This window comes from Lacerta agilis, chromosome 1 (assembly GCF_009819535.1).
Source record: "Lacerta agilis isolate rLacAgi1 chromosome 1, rLacAgi1.pri, whole genome shotgun sequence".
NCBI classification, from domain to species: Eukaryota; Metazoa; Chordata; class Lepidosauria; order Squamata; family Lacertidae; genus Lacerta; species Lacerta agilis.
Window position 1 is genome coordinate 118,154,542 of NC_046312.1, and position 25,883 is coordinate 118,180,424.

Here is a 25,883-nt window from a genome sequence, read left to right on the forward strand (position 1 = left end):
AGTATCTTAGGGCCTCATCAAACCTAAATCCGGCCCTGCGGGATATATAAGCGCAGCCCCTTTAAACGCCGACCCTGCCAAGAAGCTATCATTCCTCCCCCCGCCCTCCCGCTCCCACTACCCCTCCGGGAATCCCAACATGGCTCCTAAGCCGGCACCTGGCCCTCTTCCGACCTTCCAAACATGGCGACGGGCCCACCCCACCCCACCCCGCCTTCCCCTTCACGCTTCCAAGCCGGCCCCGCCCCTGGCCCCGCCCCTCCGCCAAAAGGAGCTTTGCCCCGCCCCCACGCGGGGCGTCTGTGTAGCCCAGTGAGGCGAACCGCGGGGAAGGAAGAAGAGGGAGACCCGGCGAGTGGAGACGCGGCGGCGGCGGGCGGCATGTGGCTGGGGGCGGGCAAGGTCCCCGGAGCCGCGGCGGTCTTCTACGGGGCTCTGGCGGGGCTCGTCCTGCTGGGCGTCCGGGACGTGCTCTTCCAGTACGAGGAGAACCGGTGCAGCATGACCTACATGTTCGAGTACCCCGAGTATTTGGTGAGGGGCCGGTCGGGGTGGGGGGAAGAGGGGGCGGCGGTGCCGGTTAGCGGGGTTGAGGAGGGGGGGAGTCGCTTTCTCCTCAGAAAGGGCGGCCGGTGCTTCGCCAGGTACAAGACCCTGGAGGGTTTCAGGGCAGGGGGGGCGGAGGCAGGACCTCCCTTGACGCCTTTCACCCCCTGCTTCCATAATAATAATTAATAATAATAATGATTAATAACAATAAATTTTATTATTTATACCCCGCCCATCTGGGTGGGTTTCCCCAGCCACTCTGGGGCGGAGAACTGGGCAAAAGAACGATCTGACTTTTTAGAAGGCAGCCCCCCTGTGCCGGGAGCTTTTTAATGTTTGATGTTTTATTATGTTCGCATATGTATTGTAAGCCAGCCCAGAGTGAGCTGGATAACAACAACAACAACAGTAAAATTTGTAAGCATGCAATTCCCTCTCTTTTCGTGTGATAGAAGTACTAAGATGCCACTGTCTGTATACCAAACTTCCTGCATTTAGGGGGCACACCTTATTATTATGATTTTGACAAGCACTAAGATGTCACTGTCTGTATATCAACTTTTCCCATTTTTGTGTGTGCCTTTCCTGTTATTATTATTATTATTATTATTAGCACCAAGTTCCCACTGTCTGTACATCAACCTTTTCCCAATTTTTGGCGTCCCTTTCCTATTATTATTTTTATTATTTTGTTAGTAGTAGTAGTAGTACTAAGATGCCACAGTCTGTATACCAACCTTCCTGCATTGGGGGGGGCACACCTTATTATGATTTTGAGAAGCACTAAGATGCCACTGTCTGTACATAATTTTTTTCCCCATTTTTTGGCTTCCCTTTCCTGTTGTTGTTATTATTATTGTGAGAAGCCCTAAGACTCCACTGTCTATACATCAACCTTTTTTAAACTTTTGGCACGCCTTTCCTATTATTATTATTATTATTATTATTATTATGATAAGTACTAAGATGCCACTGTCTGTATATCAGCCTTCTTGCATTTTGGTGCAAGGAACATGAATCTTAACATCGAGGGGAACTGTGAACAGGGGTGTGTGTGTGTGTGTGTGTGTGTGTCAATCTGAAGTTATTGTATGGTTTATCTCTGCAGATCATAGCATAAGTATAAAGGTGGACCTAACTGAAATATGACAGGGGACCCTTCTTGATGAGCTCTGGTGACCTTGGTACAAGTCTGGTTCCAGCCTCATGTCCTGAAAAGCATTCAGGCATATCCTGAGTTCCTCACATCTTGCATAAAGGTCAACACATGCAGATTTAGTTACCAAGTACGGTCTACAAGATAATTTGAAGGCAGAGGGCAGGCAAAAGATAGCCAGTTTAAGTCACAGCCCACCAGGGTGATTTTCATTCAATTCCATTATTATTTCTATTTGAGATTCCTACATTGCAGGGGGTTGGACTAGATGACCCTTGGGATTCCTTCCAATTCTACAGTTCTCTGATTCTTATCATGAGAAGTACTATGATGCATATATTAACCTTCTTGCATTTTTGTGGCACGCCTTCCTTTTTATTTATATTTATTTATATTTACTTCAAATATATCCTCTCCTTGATTTGGTATGGTCTCAGTTGCCACAATCCCAGACATGGCTGTTCAGAAGTGGGCTCCATTGATTTCAATGGGGACTTCCTCTAGGATGCATGTGTTGGATCGCAGCCCGAAACACACGTTCAGGTTGGAGTCCTAAACATGCTTGCGAGTCTTGATTCCGGGGTGCTAAATCCGCCAAGATTTTCCTCCTCTTCTTCATCTTCATAATCTTTTATTAAAGCTTTTTCATCATACAACAATATAAAGGAAACTAATCTAAAATGGAAACAAAAACCAAGAAAGAAAGAGAAAACAGTCCACTTTCAAAGGTAGCTGTTAACCAGTGTCACATACAGAAAGTGGTGGACCCTCCCAGTCTCTCACCCTGGGAGATCTTCCCTTCCTTGTGTCTCACTCAGGGTCTTTCCACCAACCATCCACCACATTCATGGGCGTGTCAGGGATTTTCTTCAAGGGGTGTTTTGAATTGCGCTGCAAGGCTGCATCCCTGAAAACTCTTGCTTGTGAGTTTCATTGAACTCAGTGGTGCTTCAAAGTAAACATAAATGGGGCCTTCTCATTTTGCACACAAGTGTGTATCCATCTACTCTGTTTGGAGTGTAGTTTGGATGGTTGTTGGGTTTTTTTTTTAACCAAAATTCACCTGTGTAACCTGTTCCAAGGTTGTTCAATTCAACACATGGAGTTGTCTCCAACAAATTGCTTCTCTCTGTGAAAAGACAGTAGGCTCCACCTGCCACAGTTCCCAGACAACATGTCTCCACGATTTTATTGAACCCTGCCATCTCTCCAACCAGAAACTGAATGCTGCATTTACCACTTTGTAGCTTCCTTGATTACGAGGGCGCAGGATACTTAAAGGTAATGAATGTTGCTAAAAGCATATTCTTTGCTCCCAGAGTGTACTCCAGCATTCTGTTTCTGGTACAACAGGCTTTTCCGGTGTTGGCATCGCTCAAAACGATCCCCTTTTTTCACACCCAGTTGCATCCTGAGATCTGCTATTGATGGTTAGTGCTGTACGGCATTGCTATTTAACAACTACATGAAGCCACTTAGGAAATTTGAAGCACAGTGTTGTCTGTACACTAATGACACACAACTCTGCTTCTCTGCGATATCTGAATCAGGAGGTGCTGTACAGTTCCTGAACCCAGCGTCTGGACCCATAATGGACTGAATGAGAGCCAACTAACTGAAACTGAACCATAGCGCCCCCCCCCTGTGAGTGAGTGGATTCCAGGTTTGGGAAATTGGTTGTACTTTCTCTGAAGTAACGGGTGCACTGCTTGAAGGGTGCTCCTTGATCCAGCATTGTCACTGTAGACTCAGGTTTCTTGAAGTGCCTTTTACCAGCTTGGGCTGATAGGCCATTTTATGAGTGTTACTGGACAGAGTACATACATCGGTAAACTAGACCTGATTATTATAATATGTGGGGCTGCACTTGAATTTGGTGCAGAAGACGCAGCTCGCACAAATCGCTGCTGGGTTTTTCTCTGCGGCAGCTTCTTGACAAAGCGTGACAACGTCTGTTGTGCCCCCTGGCATTCTCTTTCATTTAGAATTGAAGCAGCCCCAATATGGTTAGGTTTTCAATGTTTGTTGAAGACTTCTTTCAGGCCCCACACCCATATAGTCTTGCTTCCTGTTCTCACAGCAGCCAAACTGATGCCTCTGGGAAGTCTGTAAACAGAAGCTAAGTGTAACAGCACTCTCCCCACTTGGGATTCCCAGCAACTTGATATACAGAGTTATATTGCCTCTGACAGTGAAGGTAGAACGTAGCTGCCAGGCTGGTAGCCGTTGTATAATGTAGAGTGGTCTATAAACTATGATACAAAGCCATGATAAAATATTGTGCCAGTTTGCACACAGCGATAAACTACAGTTAATGGCTTATCAGCTGTGTGCTAAGTGCTATCTCCTTGATTGCTTGTTGACTTCCTCATTGCGTTTTGTTGGGGAGAAGCAAACTGATTCCGGTTCAAATATCTTGTTGCTTGCTCCAGCAGAGGAGCAAATCACAAGCCATCAGGCATCCTGAGTTAGCGTGCTGTTCTGTCGCAAAAAATCCTGACTTACCGTTATGTGGAAACAAGACCATCGTTCATTAATATCTAGGTCAGCCCATCTCTCCCAGTCTCTCTTTCTGCTGGCCTTTCCCCCTTCTGTCTTCAGAAAATGGCTGTGGTGCTAGCAATCTGACCTGTTGTAGGTAAGATCATGCTCCCATTTGTGGACCAAGATCTACCCAATGGAGACAGTTGCTGCAGAGGATAGTACTCCTGAACCTTGAAAAGAGACAATTTTGCAGCTGGTTATTGCATAACATGGCAAGCACAAGAAAAGCTGAACCTGCCAACATTTTCTCCTAGACAGCAATCTCCTATTAATTGGGTCATATTAGGCACAAGAGGTCACCCATTTTACTTATATTTCAGCCGCCAGTTTATTCTGGAGTGCTGATTGTTTCTCAGATGTGTTAGGTTTCCATTCTGTCTGCTTACATACCTCTGTTTCAATAAGGATTCGGGGACAGGGAACCAGCTTCAGCATAGAGTAGGGAGAACCATGAGAATTTTAATAGGCTTGAGAAAGGACTCCCACACAGTTATCTGCACCTGACATGGGTTGCAATTTGGGTGTTGAAATCTGTTTTTTTCCTCAGGATATTCAGTGCAATAATAGCTATGTTTCATGTGCAATGGGTGTGGGAGTGCCAACTAAATACAGTATTTGCTGCATGTTGGAAATGGAGGGGAGCAGGGACTGGTTATCTGATGGTTTAAGCGTATTGGTCTTTATCTCTGCATTCCTAAAACCAGAGTTATTTCAGCTCTAGCAGAATGTAGATTATCCAATTCATATTCAGTGTGTTGCAACCTTCAATGTAGATCCAAAGAGCAGGGTGCTGCAAATTGTCTTAAAATAAATTTAATAATTTTCTCCAAATTTTCCTCTTGCGAAATTCTAATTCATTTCTTATGAGAAGCTTATGCTATAAAACCTTACCTCAAATATAGTCCTTACATTCTTCCCATTCAATACTCTTGGTGTTCAACACTAATTTGTGTTTTAAAGCAACCATAATTCAAAAGTAACATTTTATCAGTTTGACATCCTGTAAAATATTGTAAAAAAGGATACGAAACCAAAAAACAATGCAACCTAAAACAGTGTTGGTCTACTTATGTGGGGGGGGGGGGTAGGTGGGTAAAATCATGTTCTGTCCCATGTAATGCATGCCAAACACCAACCAATCCAAATTCAGCTATACATCCCTTCAATAATCCTATCTAAAACTGGATCTAATTAACACAATTTAGGGCCATAATATACCGTATTTTTCGCTCCATAAGACGCACCTTTTTCCTCCTAAAAAGTAAGGGGAAATACCTGTGCATCTTATGGAGCGAATGGTGGTCCCTGGAGCTGAATTGCCCAGGGGCCAAAAGCAGATTGTGCTTTTTATTTTACAAAGAGAAAAGGGAGTGTTGAAAGGACCCTGCTCAGCAGCTGATCAGCAAGAGATCGGGAGAGAGATAAGAGTCCCAGCTCCCTTTCAGCCCCGCCCTCCTTTGTTAAATGTGCTGCAGAGGGAGGTTGTTTGTTTCCCCAGGACATGTGACTGGCTGATTAGATTATCTGTCTGCAAACAGTAGAAATGGCTCCCTTTCCTTAAGATTTTTTCAGAAATGTGAGTTAAACCCCATAAAAATGGGGCTTTTCCTCTTTGCTTTTCCCCCTTTGCAAAAGGAGCTTTGCTTTCCCCCCTTTGCAAAAAAAGCTGCAAAACCTTTAGCTGATCCTCAAAAAAAACCAAAAACAAAACAAAACAGGGCTTTCCCTTTTGCAAAAAAGCTGCAAAACCTTTAGCTGATCCTAAAAAAGGGCCTTTTGCCTTTGCAAAAACAGCTGCAAAACTTTTAGCTGATCCTAAAAAAAACAACCAGGGCTTTCCCCTTTGCAAAAAAAGCTGCAAAACCTTTAGCTGATCCTAAAAAAAACCCCCCAAAAACCCACAGGGCTTTCCCCTTTGCAAAAAAGCTGCAAAACCTTTAGCTGATCCTTTAAAAAAAGGCCTTTTGCCTTTGCAAAAACAGCTGCAAAACTTTTAGCTGATCCTCAAAAAAAAAAAACCAACAAAACCAGGGCTTTTAGAGGAGGAAAACCAGAAAAATATTTTTTTTTCTTGTTTCCTCCTCTAAAAATGAGGTGCGCCCTATGGTCCGGTGCGTCCTATGGAGCGAAAAATACGGTATATCTACTGATATACCCCAAACTTTCAAGACATCTATTAGGTAGGGCCTCAGCTAAAAACAACAGCCACCCCCCATATAAGTCATACTTCTCCCCCCCCTATATTTGTAGGCACCCATAATGATGTGTAAACTGGCTCTATGATATGTAAAGATTCTTAACACTTTTCTGAAATCAGGAATATTTTCTTTTGTTTTATGCCTCTGTACCTGGCTACTTATTGCACATCCCAGAAAAGCATGGTTTGTTGTTGTTGTTGTTGTTTTAAAAAAAACACATTGGTCTATCGGCTGTTCTCCATTTTATATGATTATGATTTAGCAGGTTATTTAATCAGTCTAATCTTGTGGCATGAAATAAATGTTAAACTTTGCTCATAATCTTAAAACTGGGACCTCCCCCCTGTTTTGTAGTGCTTTGAAAGTATAAAGCTTATCTCATGTCAAAGGTATAACTGTAAAGGCTAATTGCTGGAGAGCTTATCTTCATTAAAGAAAACCATTCAGGTGATTAGGCTGTACAAAAATACACAATGCTACAAAAGGGGAATACTACTGATATCTCAAAAGATGAAGTGTCTTAATTTCATTTGCATCAGAACAATTGTAAATTGAATCTGACAATCCTTAACATTCAGTACAGTATCTTTTAAGCAAATCTGACCATACTCAAATAAAAAGTCATAGTAATGGATTGAAATTTCTTATTTTGCATTAATTGGTAAATTATCATTAGTATTCATATAGATAGTGCTCAAGTTTCATAACTTGCTAATCCTTAACTGCTTCGTAAAGCATAAACCACTTTGTATCTTGCTAATTGCTTTATAAGGCAAATATTCTCCGTACAAGGCCAGAGTCTGGAAGACAATTGTGTGACCTTAGACAAGGCACTGAGTTGATGGCTGAGCTGGGATTCCAGTGCATAGCTTATGCTTAAACCATTGATTCACAAAGTAAACCCCCTTGGGAGGCATGGGGCAGTGGTCCCTTTCTTCCTTCCTAGCCAAGATCTGAGTTGATTGTATCTCACTTGCCAATAGACTCTCAGTGATCCACATTGGATTTGTTGGGGTGGCTGTGTTCTTACTGCCTTATCTCAACTCGTTTTGGGAAGAAAAAGAGCTGCTTTTCATAGCTAGTTTAGGATGAGGCCAGAATGATCCTGTACAGCTTTCTGTTAATGCTCTGCAGGGCATCACATGCAGCAGCAGGCTGCATTCTGTATTCTGGGGAGCAACCCCCAGAAAATAGCAGAATTGTAGGTGAGGAACAAGTGCAAAAGAGTTGAGAAACCTTTCCAAACTAAACCACCCCTGCTTATACTTTCATGGCTTCTGAAAAGTGATTCATTTGGTGGAGAATTTGAGCATATACTCATTTCTACCCCACCTTTAAAAAAAATAAATCAAGGAGGCTTCCCGTCAAAGTGGTAAAATAGTGCATGCACACGAAAGCTCATACCAAGAACAAACTTAGTTGGTCTCTAAGGTGCTACTGGAAGGAATTTTTTATTTTATTTTGTAGAGACTGAAATGTTAGCAACAGCAGTCACCCAAGTTAATGACAAAATTCTAACAAAGGTCACTGAAATTGCACTGTCTGCTGTTCACCTAAAGGCAAGCAGTAACAGGGCCAGCCAGGTGTACCTCTCATAGGAAGCTATTATGGAATTTAGGGGTCACGGCTAAGAAAAGTTTCTTGGATAGCTGCCACCTGTAATTCCCACTGCAGGGAGACCCCAGGAAGGAACTCCAAAGTAAGTTTCTGGACAGGTTTGCATTGGAAAAAGCACAGTGATTCTTGAGATGTTCTACAGAGAGTTAAGAGTAACATAAGCGTTTTAGCCAGAAGAAATGAGTTATATCTGGCTAGGCTCCTAAGACTCAAGATAGAATTACAAGGCCACGACAGGTTATCTAAGCCAGAGGTGGGCAGAAGATTAGGCACAATCTAATGGTTGGCCACTGACCAGTTTCTGAGTTTCTCACAAAGAATGCTGGACTAGCTGAACCACAGTTCTTAACCAAGAGTGCGCATTCAAGATCATATAACACATGCTATGGCTTAAGATATCCTGACAGCACCTCTTGCATTTAAAACACATTGGTAAACCATGAAGATTCTAAAAAATTGAAAAGGTAGACCACACACAAATAAGCAAACCCCAACCTAATTGATTCCTTTTTCTTCTTATTTCAGCCATAGGTACCGCTATCATATAAAGTAGCAAAAGTTTACTCTAAAAACCATAGAAATCAAACTGTTTGGAACATCAGTGTAACTGTCCAATGAAAGATTAATCCATAGACTGTTGTTTTGTTCCTGAGTTGATCTTGCACATACGGATGTGTTATACCTATATACAGTACGCACACATGTATTCGCCATCTGTAAACATGACCAAACAGCAACAGTTACACTGCTGTACTGTATTTAGAACACAGTTCTTACTCTAATATCTAAGTAACTGCTAAGATCCATTGAGAGGATTTGAAGTGGAAATAAGGTCTCCTTCCTTTACTGTACCAGGAATTCATGTACTATACTGGTGCATGTTCACTGTACATGTCTGTTTTAACCTTGGGACAGATATGAAAGGTGCTTGTCTTATAGTGAAATCCTAACCATATATTCTCAGAAGTGGCGTTTGTTCCTAGAGTAGGTGGGGTTAGGATTGTAGCTTTAGTTGCTACCTTTTAAAGGAATTCTAGCTAGAACCTCTTAAACCCGTTACGGCCAAACTTGGCCCTCCAGCTGTTTTGGGACTACAACTCCCATCATCCCTAGCTAACAGGCCCAGATGATGGGAATTGTAGTCTCCAAAACAACTGGAGGGCCAAGTTTGGCCATCACTGCTAAAGCTTTACAGTGTCTAAGATCCAGGTGTTTATTGGGCAGTATCCCTTCAGGTAATTATCTGAGTGTTTCTTCTGGGTGCCCCCATCTTCTGAAGTGTGGCCTTTTTAAATATAATGGCACATTGCTTCCGGAATGCGCTTACATTTTTCCATGACTTATTTTCCCTGACTACTAAGGTACTTTTAATTGGAAGTATGTAACTCTCCTTGACTGACTGATTTTGTTTTTCCACTTACGTCTTTTTTATTTATTGTATTGGTTGCTTTCCTTTAGAAGGTGCCCTGAGAGCTCCTATTCCTAAAATTCTGTCTATAAATTTAATGATAGCTAAAGAAAACAAGCGAAAACCCTGTGGTACTTAGGCTATATTTATTGGCTTTCAAATATAATAGCTTACCGATCTGCCCTTTTTCAGACAGACAAGCCACTGCAAGGTTCAGATTGTCCCATTTGGTTTCCATGTCTGCTACTTCCGCATCTGATACTAAATATTTTATTTGCAAAATAAGCTAAGAGATAAAGAAGGAGTAGTGCAAATGCCAAGCAGATTGGGCTTTTACCCGAATAGTATCATGAAAGGTGGCCAAAAACAAGATGCATAACAAAACAACTTCAACATAAAACTGTTACGGAGGAAACAAAAACATGCAGCAGCTTTCCTGATTGCAGTGCAGAACTGAAAGTAAACTGCACAGAACCTGAGAGCTGACTCGGCAGTTCCTGGTTTGGCAAGCATTACCTGTGCAATTGGTGAACAGAATTTAGTTGCTTTACTTTTATCTTTCAGGCTTGGATTCCCCCCAAATTGGGACACAGGTGGCGCTGTGGGTTAAACCATAGAGCCTAGGGCTTGCTAATCAGAAGGTTGGCGGTTTGAATCCCCACGATGGGGTGAGCTCCCGTTGCTCGGTCCCTGCTCCTGCCCACCTCGCAGTTTGAAAGCACGTCAAAGTGCAAGTAGATGAATAGGTACTGCTCCGGCGGGAAGGTAAATGGCATTTCCGTGTGCTGCTCTGGTTCGCCAGAAGCGGCTTTGTCATGCTGTCCACATGACCCGGAAGGTGTACGCCGGCTCCCTTAGCCAAAAAAGCGAGATGAGTGCCGCAACCCCAGAGTCGGACGTGACTGGACCTAATGGTCAGGGGTCCCTTTACCTTTACCTCCCCCCAAATTATGGCTTTCTCCATAAGAATTTATTGCCTATGTTTGGTATGCTGCATTTATTGTGCTCAGATGTATCATGAGAACAGGGTTGAGAAACCTCAGGGTCTGGATCTCTCCGAGCCCCACACCCCAGACACACACACACGTATTTTCACTCTCCATGTTTGCTTTAGCTTGGCTGGAATGTGACCTTGAACTCTGTTAATGACTTGCTTGCCTAGTGGAAGAATTGAGTGGGGTATGTGAGTGTTATTAGAAATTGCCCTTCCATACAAAGGCAAAATCTTGAGAAGGCTTTTGTTGGCATCCCCAGGCAGGAGCCTTACTCTGATGTTTCATTTCAAAAAAAGTAAGTTTCTAGCCCTCCAAGAAAGCATGTTATGGAGCAAAATGTGCAGATACCCTTCTAAGTGATTTCTGTGAAATGAGCAAGCCTGTCTGCTTCCCCTGGCGGTATTTTTAAGCAATGAATGAAGTCAGGGCTGTGATTGGTAAGCGAGTTGTTCTGAAGCTAGGCAATAGAAGCCCCCTGTGTTCCGAAGAGCTGCTTTTCTCAGTTCCCTTTAATGTACTTTTTCTGCTTCAAATTTCCTAGGCTGAAATTCAGTAGGTGAAGCCTTTTCTCATATAGAAATGCAATTAAGGGGAAAGCGTTACAGAGACTCGAATCTCTAATTTTGTGTTGTGCTGTGCCTCCCTTGGCACCCATTTTGTAACTGGTGCCTCCAGCAGTCTCAAAATTCAACATGCATTCCCTCGTCCGAAAAGGTTTGCGGCCCCTGACCTAAATTTTTGAGAAGTATATTACTTTGATTTTCACACACACATCACCGTGATCCTGTAGTCTGTAAAAATTCAGGGGTTGGCGGTAACCTTTAGCATTTTTAGAGCAAATGTCTTTCAAGTTAGCTGCTTAGTTATGATGTGCTTGTATTGCAAGAAGAAGCTGAAAGGCTGCGTCCTGAATTGTTGTAAGTGTTTGAATTCATCTGCAATTCATGTGTTGGCCAATATTTATCTGGCTGATGACGTATATGCGGTTGACTGGTGACAAAGCAGCAAACTTTAAATGAATTCAATTTCACCTCCCCTGACATTTTATTCATTATGATGTAAGCCTATTAAGTTAGTCAGACAAAATTACATTCTCAAAGTCAACACTTTTGTATTTCTTCTGGCATGCCAAATGCTTTTGGATTTTTATTTCACTGAGTGTTGTAACAACTTCTAAGTAGGCCATCTGTATTTCTTATATACAGTACATACCTCTATGTGTGTGTGTGTGCGTCACGTTCGTGTGCACACACACATACAGAGACTGAGATATAAATAGAAGTGATTTGCTGGTCCAGGAGTCATGGGGTTGAAATGGGGCTTGTACCTAGATTTCCTACATAAGAGAACCAGAATGTCTTCCTTTTCAGCATGGTAAGTACTGCAATGAAACTGTTGGATAAACTGATGTCGGTGGAAAGAACTTTCCTGGATTCTAATGCTACCTTATATTTTATTAGTAGATTCAGTTTCTTGTGTGTAGTTTTTTTTTTAACATTTTATTAATTTTCCAATAAAAACAGCCAATTAACATATCCATCAAATCATAATAATCCAATTAAAAACAATAAACTAAAATAAAAAACAATCAAATTACAATCAAATTATTAATCATTAATTTTTCTGGGGCTCCCCATAGTCTGGACCTTGAAGCATCTCTAATACCTTATTCCTGCTTTGTTATTATTCTCAAATTTTCCACATTCCGATCTTGACACTTTGTAGTTCATAGTTCTCCGTCCCTGGGTGTGCGATTCTCAATCATGTCAGAAATCATAAATCCTTTCATCCATCAGGTACAGCTTTATTTGTATATATTCCACTGTCTGTTTGCCTGCACACCTTTTCCTGACACCGTTCCATTCTTCCAGCCCAAGCTGTAGTCCAAATCTGTCCTCTGAAGTCCGAATCTATCCCTTGAAATTTAATGACGCAGCAACTGCCAAATTATTTCAATCAGGGCTATTATCCAAGCCTTAAGATTTATTGACAAAATAATTTCCACCTTGTTTCTTAGACAAACTATCTGCAATATTGCAATATAAATGAATTGTATTCCACAAATATAAATCATTGGGCAATCAATCAGCTTTTCTGGAGACCACACAGTCCCGTCCCCCCCGGGCCCTAGAGCGGAGGCTGCTAGACATCAATTAAGCCTCCTCTCACTCATAATGAAGAAATTCTGCAAACAGTTGCGCTATGTGTTGTCTCAAATTATTATCTCAAATCATTATAAAGTCAGCTAACGAGTATTTCCCACTTTTCTCAAAGAAGGGAGCCATTCTTATCGGTGCTGCGTCATCTACAATCGCCATCTTGCTTCTTCTTTGTCCTTATCAAGTCAAGTTTCTTGTGTGTAGTTGAACTGGAATGGGATGGAGGGGTTGAGAGCAAGATCGTTTAGGGTGATGAAAAAGCATCTGCATCATTTCAAAGCACCCAACGCTATCTCTGCTGAATGCAAATATACCCCAGCTTGAAGTTGCACAGCTATCTCCTTTTGTAGTCAACCGTTTCTGTACTTAAGATGTACATTTCAAATTTGAACAATAAATTATTACCTCTAGCATACTCTGAAATACTCCCATTTTCAAACTATCCCTCCGGCCTATCTGTCAGGCAGATTTGCAAAAATCCCGGTAGAGCACCGTATATGTCCTTGTCACATGAGAACCAAAGAGGATCTCACACATTACTTGTTGTACTGTCCCATCTACTCGGCCTTCAGGGATGTGATCTTACAAACTATTCCCAAATCAATAATCACCTCTGAGGACCAAGTAAAGTTTCTGCTGGTGGACGCTGACCCACGGATTTCCCACGTGGTAGCAGTCTTTGTGGCGAGGGCTATGAAAACTAGGGTAGGGTTCATGGATGATGTAGTGAGGGCCCTCCCATCGCTCTCCTAACCTGTTGTTGTATCCTCTTTCCTGTATGGTGGGGATTTGGGTTCTGTCTCCTTTGCTGGAACAGTGCGGCATGAATTTTAACTTATTTTAATAATTTTATTGTTTATCTTTTTAACAATGTTATATGGTATTTTGTGTAAAGGCATGGACCTCACAAATTTAATAAACTTGTTTCCAGAACCTCTGGCATACATAAAATATTATTTATGTATAATTGTATTTTAGAATTATAATTATATGCATAATTGTATTTTGCAGAAAATAAAGCTTCCTAGGAAAGTATCCAGGCGTTATCCAGCCTATGAGCTCTATCTTTACGGGGAAGGAAATTATGCAGAAGAAAATAGAAATCTGCTCTTAACTGGGATTCCAGTACTCTTCCTCCCTGGCAATGCTGGGAGTTACAAACAAGGTAAGCTATATCTGAAGCAATACTGATGTGTGTACAGTATTAAAATCTTTCATAAAGCAGGAAATGTATGAAGATGTGTAGAATGTTACCTTTTTTAAACATAGGTCTTTGTGGAAGTATGTATTCTGAATATTGTGTTTACATTTAATTGTTAACAGGATTACCAACTTTCTTTGTTGATGTATTTGCATCATTTCATAGCCTAAGGTAAAATGTGACATTGTGTGAACAGTTAGAATACCCAAATTATGTAAAATTACATAAGATGAGCCAAAAACAATCAAAACTACAAATCGACAAAATATATTGAGACTGAGCACTATATTTACACTATATCTTGATTGCGCATCAAGCATGTAAAAGAGTTGTCAAGGAAAGTGGTGTTGGGCAAGGTTTTAGAGATTTGTCTGGAAGCAATCCTTAGTCCTGGGCTTCTAAATAGAATGAGAGCTAGGCAAACTATCTCTGTGCTACAGGCATCAAAGAGGATTATTCAAATAATCACAGAAGATACCATATGGGCATCTGGAAAATGAACAAAATCCCATCTGAATCATGCTCCCAACTGCCATTTGGAGCAACAGAATGTGATTTCAACCTGCAAAAGATGGAATTTTCTCTGAGAACTGGGGAAATATGCATAATACTAAAATTAGTGGTACAGGCAACTCCTGTTTTAGGCATGACCAATGTGTCTGCAGTTGCACAAACGCGCACAGTGCTGAACCCAGAAACATAATAAAGATGTCACTAAAAGGGGTGGGGCAGGGAGTTTGCAGGCTTTTTCAATGGGTTTCCGATTTCACGCAAGCGCACAATGACCCTGGGACACAAACCCCACGTAAATGGGAGTTGCGTGTATTTGACTTGTACTTGGCTTGAATGAATGAATGAATGAATGAATGAAATCTTTGTTGCTAAAAGCTATAAGCCGCCACAATTGGTCAAAATGCGTAGAATACAAATAATTGATTTAAATCTGAACAACAACAACAGAAAAGCAAATACTGTATACAAAAATGCGAAAATTACACCCGCATAAGTTAAGCACTCCACATCTCACACTCCCCCTTATGATACTTGTTTGTTGCCTAGCTCTCAACTTACTTGCAGCCAAGGCAAATTTTGCAACCAATGCAGTAATAAATGTAAGTGGCTTGACCACCCAGTGCCAGAGGGCCATGAGCAACTATGTTGGTATGTACGTTGTGATGTCTCAGAAGTGCCGTATGAAAACCAAGAGGCTATAGCAGTCAATTTGGAGGATGGGCAAATATAAACTTGGACCACCCTCTGACTGCATATCACCAAGAGATCTACCAGTCAGGTTCAAATACTGCAAGGCGTAAGATCTGTACTCCTTACTGCTTGTATTATTTTTGCCCTCATAATCCATATATACATTCAAGGAGTGCTCTCCATTCATAATTCAGTTTCCATAATAAAAGCTAGGGCAGGAATAGCAAACATGATGCCCTCCAGCTGCAGTTATCACTGACAAAAAGCCATGCTACCTCATGGTACTAGAAGTTGTAGTCCAAAAACATAGGGAAGCACCACTCCTGATCTAGAATAATTAAATATTGACCATGGATTCCACCCCCCTCCCATTCCGGCTAAATGTTAAACTCTTTAGAATTTGTCTCTGTCTTCCAAGAACATGTTTGTGTTTTAATATGATGGGCCGGCACCCTGTTAATTATGCTGTTTTAATTGTGTATTTTATATTTGACTTCATTTAACATTTTTTTTTTCTTTTTGAAATGTTTAAGATTTTTTTTGTTAACTTTGTTTTAAATATGTATTCTGTAGTTGACCTCCTTTGTAATGTTTTATTTTGAATTCTTTAACATAATATTTTAGTTTTCTGTTAATTATGTTGCTTTGACTGTATACTCTATATTTGACCTTCTTCGGAAAGGTTTGATTCTGGATTGTTTTATTGATGTTTTAATATGCTGAATACCACCTTGAGATTTTCATAAATAAATAATCTCTACTGTTTATAAGAATTTCCGAAGTAGCTGCTGTGACGAGAACCTCTTGCCATTAGTTCTTGTCTTCATGGAAGTAAAAGCCGATCAGCAGCTATGTTGTGGGGTTGTTGTTTTTTATCAAACCAACTATAGATCAGTATAGGGTTATGAAAAGAAATGAGATCAGAACACATTTAAGAATGGTGTATATCTGTTGCATTCCGAAAGCAACACACCACCACTATGTGTGGTTTGCATGTGTGCAGATAGGAAAAGACAAAGGGACTGAGCTCTTGACCAGCAAGGCTCTGGGGGGGGGGGGGGAGAGAGAGAAAGAGAGAGAAACAAAGAACAAGCCTCCTCTCCACTCCCCCCAGGCTCCTTTATTCAACACAGGGAGAACTTACAGAATTCAAACCAGCCAATCAAATTAAACCAGCACACCTCAGGAAGTCTTCACGTGGTTGGAATCAGGTAACAATGACCTCATGAGAAACCCAGGAAACCCACCACATGTCTACATCAAAGGATGGGATAGATGAAAGAATGGGATAGATTGGCATTTGGAGCAGGGAAGTATAAAGATAGGAAGAGATAGCAGGAGAGTGGCAAGGAAGTGAGACTAGCATCCTGTTGTCAGAACTCTTTATGAGTTTGCCCAGGCAATCTCCCTTCTGAGGCTTGGGGATCAAAGAGCTAAGTTTATCACAGGAATGCCTGACAAATGGAAATGCAGCATCTGGTCCCAGCAGGCACCAGCTTTAGTGAGAACTTGCTCTGCCAGCTTATAGAGACTGGCAAAGAGTGCATAGCCCTATGGGAAAACACACAGCCTTGTGGGATTTTATCAGAACCTTATGAATATGAATCTGGCCCAGTAATGATATGATTCATATTACATAATTCCTTATAGTAATCCCCAGGTGACGGCCACACATATCTCTGTTGGAGAAACACCTCTCCCATGCTTCTGCATTGTTGAGCATTCTAGATGTGTATTCCATTCCATTTTAACAATAGATCTGTATCTTTTCTGTCCCCTGAGGTCACATTTTAGTGATCTGCCCTAGCATCAAAATCTAGAGACATTAAACTACTTGCTGCTAATAATTGATGTGTGCTTTTTCAGTACGTTCCCTTGGGTCAATAGCCCTCAGAAAGGCAGAAGATGCTGACTTCAAGTATCATTTTGATGTCTTCAGCGTCAACTTCAATGAGGAACTTGTTGCACTCTATGGTGGAAGTCTACAAAGGCAAACTAGATTTGTGCATGAGTGTATTAAAGTAATTCTTAAATTGTATAAGGTATGGAGATGAGCATTGTGCACTTATTTAATTCTGCCAAATTCTTAGCTGTATTGGATATGACAGCTGCAGGTTGGGAGTGAAATACTGTTGCTCTGCGTTTAATGGTTGGGATACCTATCTATCTATCTATCTATCTATCTCCATGTTTTGGTATAGGGCCGTGTTTCCCAAACTTGGGTCTCCAGCTGTTTTTTGAACTACAATTCCCATGATCCCTGACCACTGGTCCTGGTCAAGGATGTTGGAAGTTGTAGTCCAAAAACAGCTGAAGACCCAAGTTTGGGAAACACAGTGTTTGAAATTCTCTCTTTCTCTCGACTACATTCAGTAGCAAAGTGCATTATTTGAAAGTTGGATCCTTTGAAAGTTGGGTCCTTGTCTATCCATACTTGGCACCACCCACACTTAAGCGGGGAGCTATCTGCAGCCTCAAAGCCCCAACATTTGCATAAATACACCCATAAGGATTTTCATATGCTTATTGTGTATACTATATCAGTGGGACATTGGTGGACTGTTGAGAGAGGAGAAAGTAGAAAATGAGTATGGGTGTGGTGTGCAGCATTGAGGAATATGGTATGGAACCCTGGAAAGGAGCACTCCAAATTGCAACAATTTATTGCAGATCCCACTGCTTCTTTCTATCAGCTTGCTGGTTGGTACATTCAAACATTAGGGTTGTGCATTTCTGATACTGCATTTCTGAAACCTTTCTGCTTTTTTAAAAAAAATATCAGTAAGACATTTCTATATTGGGGGTGCTCAGCATAATGGTACAAATTATGAAACAAAGCAAATTTCTCATGCTAATCACCAGAGGACAATGAAAAGTCTTTAAAAAAACCCAAAACCTTTTATTGTCATCTTGTGATTAGCATGAGAAATTTGCTTTCTTTCACAGTTTGTACTATTATGCTGAGCACCCCCAATATAGAAATGTCTTACTGATTTAGATTCAAAATCCAAATAGCTGTACTTGAATTGCAGTCTTAGTCTTTATAGTAACATGATTTTCGGCAAACGACAATAAAGTACACCAGAATTCAAATACATCAGCTATTAAGCAGGAGGGTGCCTGTGATTTCATACAATCTCAGTGTGTTTGATGTCAAATAATTTCTTCCTTATGCTTCCTTTTTCTGTTTAAGGGCCAGGGGTTTGCTCCACGTAGCGTTGCAATAGTAGGTCATTCCATGGGCGGCCTTGTTGCAAGAGCACTGCTGACGCTTAAAAATTTCAAGGTGGAACTCCTCAATGTCCTCGTTACTCAGGCCACACCTCACATTGCACCTGTAATGCCTTTAGACCGATATCTTACTGGTAAGTTTACTCTTAATATGGCCACTTGGTAGACATCAGCAAGATTGCTTTACCTGCGGGTGGCGCTGTGGTCTAAACCACTGAGCCATTTGGGCTTGCTGATCAGAAGGTCGGTGGTTCGAATCCCCGCGATGGGGTGAGCTCCCGTTGCTCTGTCCCAGCTCCTGCCAACCTAGCAGTTTGAAAGCACGCCAGTGCAAGTAGATAAATAGGTACCACTCCAGCGGGAAGGTAAACGGCATTTCCTTGCACTGCTCTGGTTTCGGTGTTCCATTGCGCCAAAAGCGGCTTAGTCATGCTGGCCTCATGACCCGGAAAAACTGTCTGCGGACAAACGCCAGCTCTCTTGGCCTGTAAAGCGAGATGAGCGCCGCAACCCCAGAGTCGTCTGCGACTGGACTTAACTGTCAGGGGTCCTTTACCTTTTTAAAGCGCTATAGAAATTTTGTTAATGTGAATCAATATCCATTTTCTGTCAAAATAATTTAAAAAGGGTACTAGATGACCCTGGTATTAGTCCTCCTGATGCTTTTTATTGTCAGTTCAGGCAAAAATTTCTTGCAGTGCCCCTGACAAAGCTCTGACGAATTCCAAGGGAAGGGTATTTTCAGTGTAAGGGGTAAGGAGCCAAGAATGTCTCAACTTGCCCTTGTTGTTTGATCATGGCTTAGAAGTGGAGCTGGTGGGTCTTCTTTTTTAAATTTAACTAAGAAAAGAAATGGCAGTCTTTAGGTTGGGAGGGCCCAGTCCATTCAGGGTTTCATAGGTCAAAACCTTGCATTGTACCCAGAACAGCTAAGAAAAGCTGTACAGGTCACTCAATGTTTCATATAAAATGCTTTTGGAACTTGGCAGTCCTAGGAGGTGAGGTATTGATTTCAACATCAGCCACCAAGCGTTTTCCTACAACAGTTCCGTGTGTCTTGCACTTGCCACCCTTTCTTAAATTATAGGTGGTGACAGTAATATCTTAACCCAAGAAGGAGAGCAAAGAGCATTGCTTTTAGATGGAGCTGGTAAAAAGCTTTCCCAGATTCTGCTGTTACTTGGACACTGGGGTGGAAAGGAGTGCACTGTCCAAGGGAGGTGCATCTCTTTTCTCTGGCTCGCTGTGTATGTCAGTCATAAATACTTGGGTCATCTCTAGATTTGGCTTCCTTGATTCGCCTGCATCTAGCTTTGAGCTAGGCACTAGAGGCAGGACTGGGGCTAAGATGAGAAGGGAGACATAGGACAGAGTGGTATCAGCATATGGGTGGAATCTTGCTCCAAATCTTCTGTTAGTCTCAGCTGGTAGCTTCTTGCACCTTAAACAGGAGCAGGGGCAAACAAGAGAAGCAATCGGTGGCATCCACCTTGCCAAGAACAAGGGACGCAGTCCTGAATTATCCTGTGAGCAGCCCTCCTTACAGTTCATATCAGAGTCCCTAAAATATCAGCAGCTTGCCCTTCTGATTTCTAAGCATATAAATTATCAACCAGGATCGCATTCAGTGTCAAGCCTACGAAGCCAGCGTAATTTACACTGGGGTAAATTGTGCCAGTGCACCTTAACCCAATTCCAAACATTTTAGGAGTGTGGCTACTGACAACTGAGCAAGCCCAAACTTGGCAGAAGGAAAAGAAGCCTTTACTGCAGAACATTGCTTTTAGAAGGCGGTATTTAAATGCGGGCATTAAACAGCTATAGTTTAGCTTCCATTTAGAAACCCGTATTTCCTGTACCATGTTCTTACTAGGTTTTGCTCAGAGCCTTTGGAATGAGTTCAGGCAATGTGTAATAAACGAAATGTTTTGGCTGCAAGCTACCCTGGCAATGGGCCTGAGAATCCCAGTGCGTCAAGGCACAGCTCGAACGTTAAGCTTAATTGTCTGTTTCATTTTGGGGAAGTGTTGTTAAGCAGTTGGTAACTGGCAGAGAGAGTTAGACACAAGTGTTGGTTATTTGGTCATTCATGGCAAGTTGGTTATCTTAGTTTTCTTGTGTAAGTGTGGGTGCTCTGATTACTCTATTTTCTTGATGCCCGAGCTTTGACAGAACTGGGACACTGAGAGAATCCCTTGAATATCAAAGTCTAATGGAATGACTTGCAGCTTTCTAAACTCAGATTCTTGACTAATGGAAGTATTACAAGAAAATGAAGGACTTTGAAATCTAGGCCACTTGAAGGTTTTACTGCATGTTTTTGATGCAGTTTGCTCTGTGCAGGATTCCTTTGTGTTAGAATTCTGATGACCAAGACCACTGTCACCTTGACTAAACCTGTACATTGTTTTTCATGAGCCTACCGCTCATACCCCAAAGTTAGGCCAATATGCATAGCCAATATGCATAGTTGCTAGCATCAAGTTAACTGCAGCATGAGTGTAAACGAAAGACTCCGAATGGAGCAGGAGTTCCGTAAGTATGGTTGCCATGGTGACAATGAATTTAATTCTCACAATCAGAATTTGGAAGCAGCATCCAACAAGAAGCAGCTGTGCTATTTTGCTCTTAAAAAAATAAAAGCAATGTGCCAGCATCTTCTCAATTGAACAGGTAACCCCCAGGCTGCCAGGCCAACCTCTGCCATTCTGGCTGTTGGAGTGGGAACTGTTTGCATCATTTCTAAAGTCTCCCCCCCCCCCTTAATGGCCTGTCTCCATCTATGCCCTTTGCTGCTGCTGTCTCCTGTCACTTCTTTTCAGCAGTCCTCTCCTCCTCCAAGTCTCCTTTTCCTTCTCCTGGACTTTTTGCCTGCAGCCGAAAGGGAAGAGTTGCCTCTGTGGTTGGCCTCTTTCCCAATTATTTATGTATGTGAAAATGGAAGGTGTTTTGTTTTGTTTTTTGTACTCCCAAAAAAGAGAAGTAAAATTCCCCAAACGGAGAAGTAAAACATAGCACACTGGTTTTGTTACTTAAATATAGTGCTCTTGTTTGAAATGAATGAATGAATGAATGCTTGACATTTACAATTTCCTCAATTGTGTTGGGAAGTCTTTGCAGCCTGATTCTAAACACATTCACTCTGAGCTAATACTGATTTTAGTTGGGACTGCTAAAGCTGCTGCCTTAGTTTGCATTGTGTGGGCTGATTCACATGTCATCTGTTAATGGTTTTGCATATGTGGGAGCCAGCCTCATCTCTGCATTCCCAGAAAAATGGTACTGTTTGAGGTGGTAATATATGGATCTCACCTTTGGATAGATTCCTATCCATTATTGAGTATGTGGGCCTGATCAGGAGTGAGAGAGATGTACTGAAACCTCAATTATTATTTTCTTTCCAAGTATGCAGATGTGAGAGTGACTCTCATGTGTGCTAACCAAGAAGAATGCCGTGTCTGAATCAGCCGTGAGACTCGAAAATAAGTTGTGCTCATTTCCCTTGAGTAGCTCGCCTTCCTTTCTCTTTTACTGTGTAGCATTTAGCTGGTGGTTTTGATACATATCTTTTTGATGCTGCTCTCCTCAGATGATTCTTAATATCCGGTAAGAAAGTATAGCTTTTAATGTACCGGTACATTGTGGTTGTTCACTTCAATTATGCCAGATTCAGAATTTGGACTTCTCTAAACAAATGCTGCTAAACTAATGTTGAAAACAACTTTTTTCCTTTGGAAGATTTTTACAGAGCGGTAAACCAGAAATGGATTCAGAAGGCTAAAGAAATAAAGAATCTAACGACTCTTTCTGTGGCGGGAGGATTTCGAGATTATCAAGTTCGTTCAGGATTGGCTTTTCTGCCCCGAACAAGTCATCAAAGCAGTGCCTTATGTGTTGTGGTAAACTAAGCACCCATTCTTTTAAAATTAAAGTAATATTTACAGATTTGGGGATAAGTAATTTGCAACCCTAGGGCTCTTGTACACACTGAAGGATTCTTGTTAAAGGTATTGCATATTTTATCCTTGCCCTGGCATTTACTATAACCGGAGTGATTAAAGTTGTATTCTAGATTCAGCTCTCAGTCCCAGTGGAAACAGTGACATTTGTTACCAAAGAAATGTGGATTCCCTGTAAGATTAGAAGTGTAATGCTTGGGCCAGTATTTAAACGTTTTTCTCCCAAATCCCTTTTCTGATAAAAGGGCCTAGCAGGAAGAAATAAGAAATCCTACTGGACATGACTAAGAGATTGGGCTTGCCTAAAGTAAATTTTTGGATTCTGTCTAAAGGCTGCAGTCCTGCGGGCTGAACAGAAGGATCCAAAGAATCACACATCAATAATTTTACATATCCAAGGGCACTTTTAGCATTCCCCTTCCAGAACAGCCGCTCTCCATGCTACATGTCAAACCAATTTTGACATTGAGTCGCAGTTCTGAGGCATAGTGATCTGCTATTACAGGGCGAAAGACAGAAGTTCTGCTGTGCTGTGGATATCTAAACTAGCCCTTTGAATCCCTGCCATTGGGATTTAAGCTTCCTGTGGGCAGGATTTCAGCTCTCTGTTTTCTTCATTAAGATAATATTAAATGTTTCTCATTAGTAATTTTTGAAAAGAAGTAATAGAAATCTCTTCTTAAATAGACTTCAGCCATTCCTCGTGTCTGGGCTTCAACAGACCATCTCTCCATAGTTTGGTAAGCAGCTAGAACCAGATTAGGTACCCGAATTGACTCTCCTTTTGTTGCTTGATTTCATTTTTACCTGTAGTTTTTATAACTAGCCTTTTCCCTTACACTCTTTTTATAGGTGTAAAGAATTGATCTTGGCTACCATCCGAGCATTTTTTGACCTTATTGATGAAAACACTAAGCAGGTTTGTATTTCTTGAAACGCAGCCATGTTCCATTAAAAGAGCAGTTCTTGTCTGAGTAATTTCGAACTGTTGTAAATAGTGATGGTATTAATGTTAATGATGTTAATTTTAATCCATATTCTGTCTTGGGTTTAGTATAAATATGCTTCATGGTGACCAAAACTTAAGTTAAAATTCTTCTGAAATCACGTGTTAATTCTTAGATAACAGAAGATCCACAGAAGAGAATGCTAGTGTTAAATCATCACTTTCTGAGGCACCCTGCAAAATTATATGAAGAGAGCCCTGAATCTGTTGCTGAACTAACAGGTTAGCTTATCTTTATTTTATACAAGGTCAGGGTTAGTAGTGAGTCTAAGTAAAATGGGTTTGAAATAAGCTGTGATCTCTGGTGAAACTAAACACTGGCAGCTCCTTCTCCCACCTGATGCTTTATTTGGGCTTTTTCCATTTTGTGCACATAGAACCAAACCATGGTTTAGCATTGTATATATGTCAGGCTCCTAGGTCTTGGCTTTGCCCCCCCCCCTTTGGCTGTAGATAAGCAGGACAAAGCAAAAAAAAGTCCCTTACCACTTAATGAGTCTTTAATGATCACAGCAAAAGAACAAAGCATCCATTTTCGCAATGAAGGTGTTCCCAATTAAGGATTCCATCCACTTCCTTCCTAGTCACTTCCGCATCTTGCAACCTGATTTTGCAACCACCCTGCTTTTTGTGCAGTCACCTTATCTGCTCTATGTGACCTTGGACTGATAGGCTGAATACTTTCCAGCAAGAGAGAGTCTGTTAGCTCTCTCTTTTCCTGTTCTTCCTGACTTTGTTGTTCACCTCCCAGTTCTTCCCAACTTTTGTCTTCAGAACTATGCCCCTCTGCAAACCGCTGTTCCAAATCTATACTGCTCCACTGCTCCTGGGCAGCCTCAGGATCCTGGTCAGGAGCAGAGGGTAGGGGGAGGCTCCCATCATTCCCCATCAGAGTAATACTCCTTAGCCTTGTCTCTGACAGTATATGAATGTGGCCTATGTGTGGCTTCTCTAACTTCTTGTACCAACTCCATACAGCATGCTAAACTAGTTCTAAGTTGGTGCTATACTTTTATGACATTAAATCTTGGGTGGTTTAGTACAACACCGTCAGGGAAATGGATCTTTGTATATTCTTAAGCTTATTCCTTATTTGTATGAAGTCGGGTCCTTGGCAGATATCATGGCTTGATACTATTTGAAGTTAGAAAGTGAAAAAACAAAAACGGTGGTAATTTTGTAGGAAGTGAGGAAGAATTTTATTCCTGGATGTGTGAAGAGTGATGTTGCTTGATTGCAGGAGAAGTAAACTGGATCCAGATAAAAACTTCAAAATGGTCCTATACAGTGTACAATGTGAGTTGTGTTGATTTCTTCTTTTAACTGTAACTTATTTAATTTGGGATAGATGACATGGGAAGCTGCCCAGCGGGCAAATGGAGCAACTTAAGGCCTCCTTATTTGGTCCCTAGAACTCTTCACGGGCCACAACTCCACTCCACCAGCCAAAGTCTTCACTGGCTCTGGTCCACACTCACGTGTTTTTTGCCTGCCTGAAATGCTTGCTTGGATGGAGAATAGGTGTGTGTGTGTAGAAACCAGCCTACTGTTGTGTTGCCCATTTTTTGCCTCTGGCCCCACTCGCCACTACCATACGGCCCTTGGAAGGTGGCCCAAAAGGGAGTTCATCCCTTGGGCTGCTTTGATGAGTTCTCCAACCCTACTTTATACCAAATCAGGCTTTCCAGGGTTTCAGACAGGTCTTGTTTCCCAGCCCTACCTGGAGATGCCAGGTATTGAACCTGAGACCTTTTGCCTGCAAAGTATGTGCTCTACTTCTGAGCTTTTGGCTCCAGAACTGTAAATGGCTAATGGTGATTGGAAACCATGTCTGCTCGATCCCGTTCCAGCAGTTCTCCAAACTACAGTACTACGGTTTCAGTTCAGCATGTTTTTGTCCTTTTCTGAACAGGAATCGGATGGAAAATACTTTACTTTCCCTCTCTCAGCCCATCGAAAACCATACAGTCATGTCTACTGTCAAAGCAGTATGTTGGTGAGAAAATTGCTTTCCTTTGCGGCTTGACTTAACTTCTTATGTATTTATAGTAAGAAAATGATTTAAATGCTTTCACTACTTTGTATGCCAAGCTATAACATGTATTCTTACCCCCTTTTTCTCCCCCACATATTGGTTTTATCTATCAGGACACAAATAGTTGGATATATGGCTGCATAAATAGTTCCTCATCTGTGTGGTAAATATATTTTACATTTCATAAACAAGTAAAATAGAACAGTTTGCAGAAGATACTTGTGCAAATTATTGCTGTTTTTAATGTTCTTTTAAAAATAAGGTTTGGTTTTGTATTTGCTTAAAATGAGTGGTGCTTAGTTCCGTTTTGTTTTCATTTTTGTGTTGCATTTTCTGGCCTCTTCAGACTGTTGTGACATACTAGGAATTTAAGCCACCCTTAAACCTGCCTTAATCCACTTCTTGGATTAGGAGAATCCCTATAATCCCACGGTTAGCTGTGTATTTGGCTTTAATGAATAGGATTCCCCTGGGGACTGGTGGATTTTGAACATATTCAAAATTAGCTTAAGCACCCTACAGTTATATTTAAATACTGAAGAAAGAGGAGAAAAGAACATTAATATAGCCATATTATAATATCACATTCAGCACTGTAACACTTTCATATGGTTTATCCAGT

General features: G+C 41.5%; 1 protein-coding gene across 1 annotated transcript in view; it reads left to right on the forward strand.

Annotated features, from left to right (window-relative positions):
* Nucleotides 1-338: 338 nt before the first annotated feature.
* PGAP1 (post-GPI attachment to proteins inositol deacylase 1) overlaps nt 339-25,883 on the forward strand; it is a 44,590-nt gene continuing 19,045 nt past the window's right edge. The window contains exons 1-11 of the mRNA XM_033168833.1: nt 339-534; nt 13,638-13,791; nt 16,897-17,072; nt 18,224-18,395; nt 22,000-22,160; nt 22,908-22,960; nt 23,073-23,139; nt 23,343-23,448; nt 24,467-24,522; nt 25,139-25,222; nt 25,375-25,424. Coding sequence (XP_033024724.1) covers nt 382-534; nt 13,638-13,791; nt 16,897-17,072; nt 18,224-18,395; nt 22,000-22,160; nt 22,908-22,960; nt 23,073-23,139; nt 23,343-23,448; nt 24,467-24,522; nt 25,139-25,222; nt 25,375-25,424 — 1,232 coding nt within the window. The 5' untranslated portion in view covers nt 339-381. The remainder of the gene's footprint in view (nt 535-13,637; nt 13,792-16,896; nt 17,073-18,223; nt 18,396-21,999; nt 22,161-22,907; nt 22,961-23,072; nt 23,140-23,342; nt 23,449-24,466; nt 24,523-25,138; nt 25,223-25,374; nt 25,425-25,883) is intronic.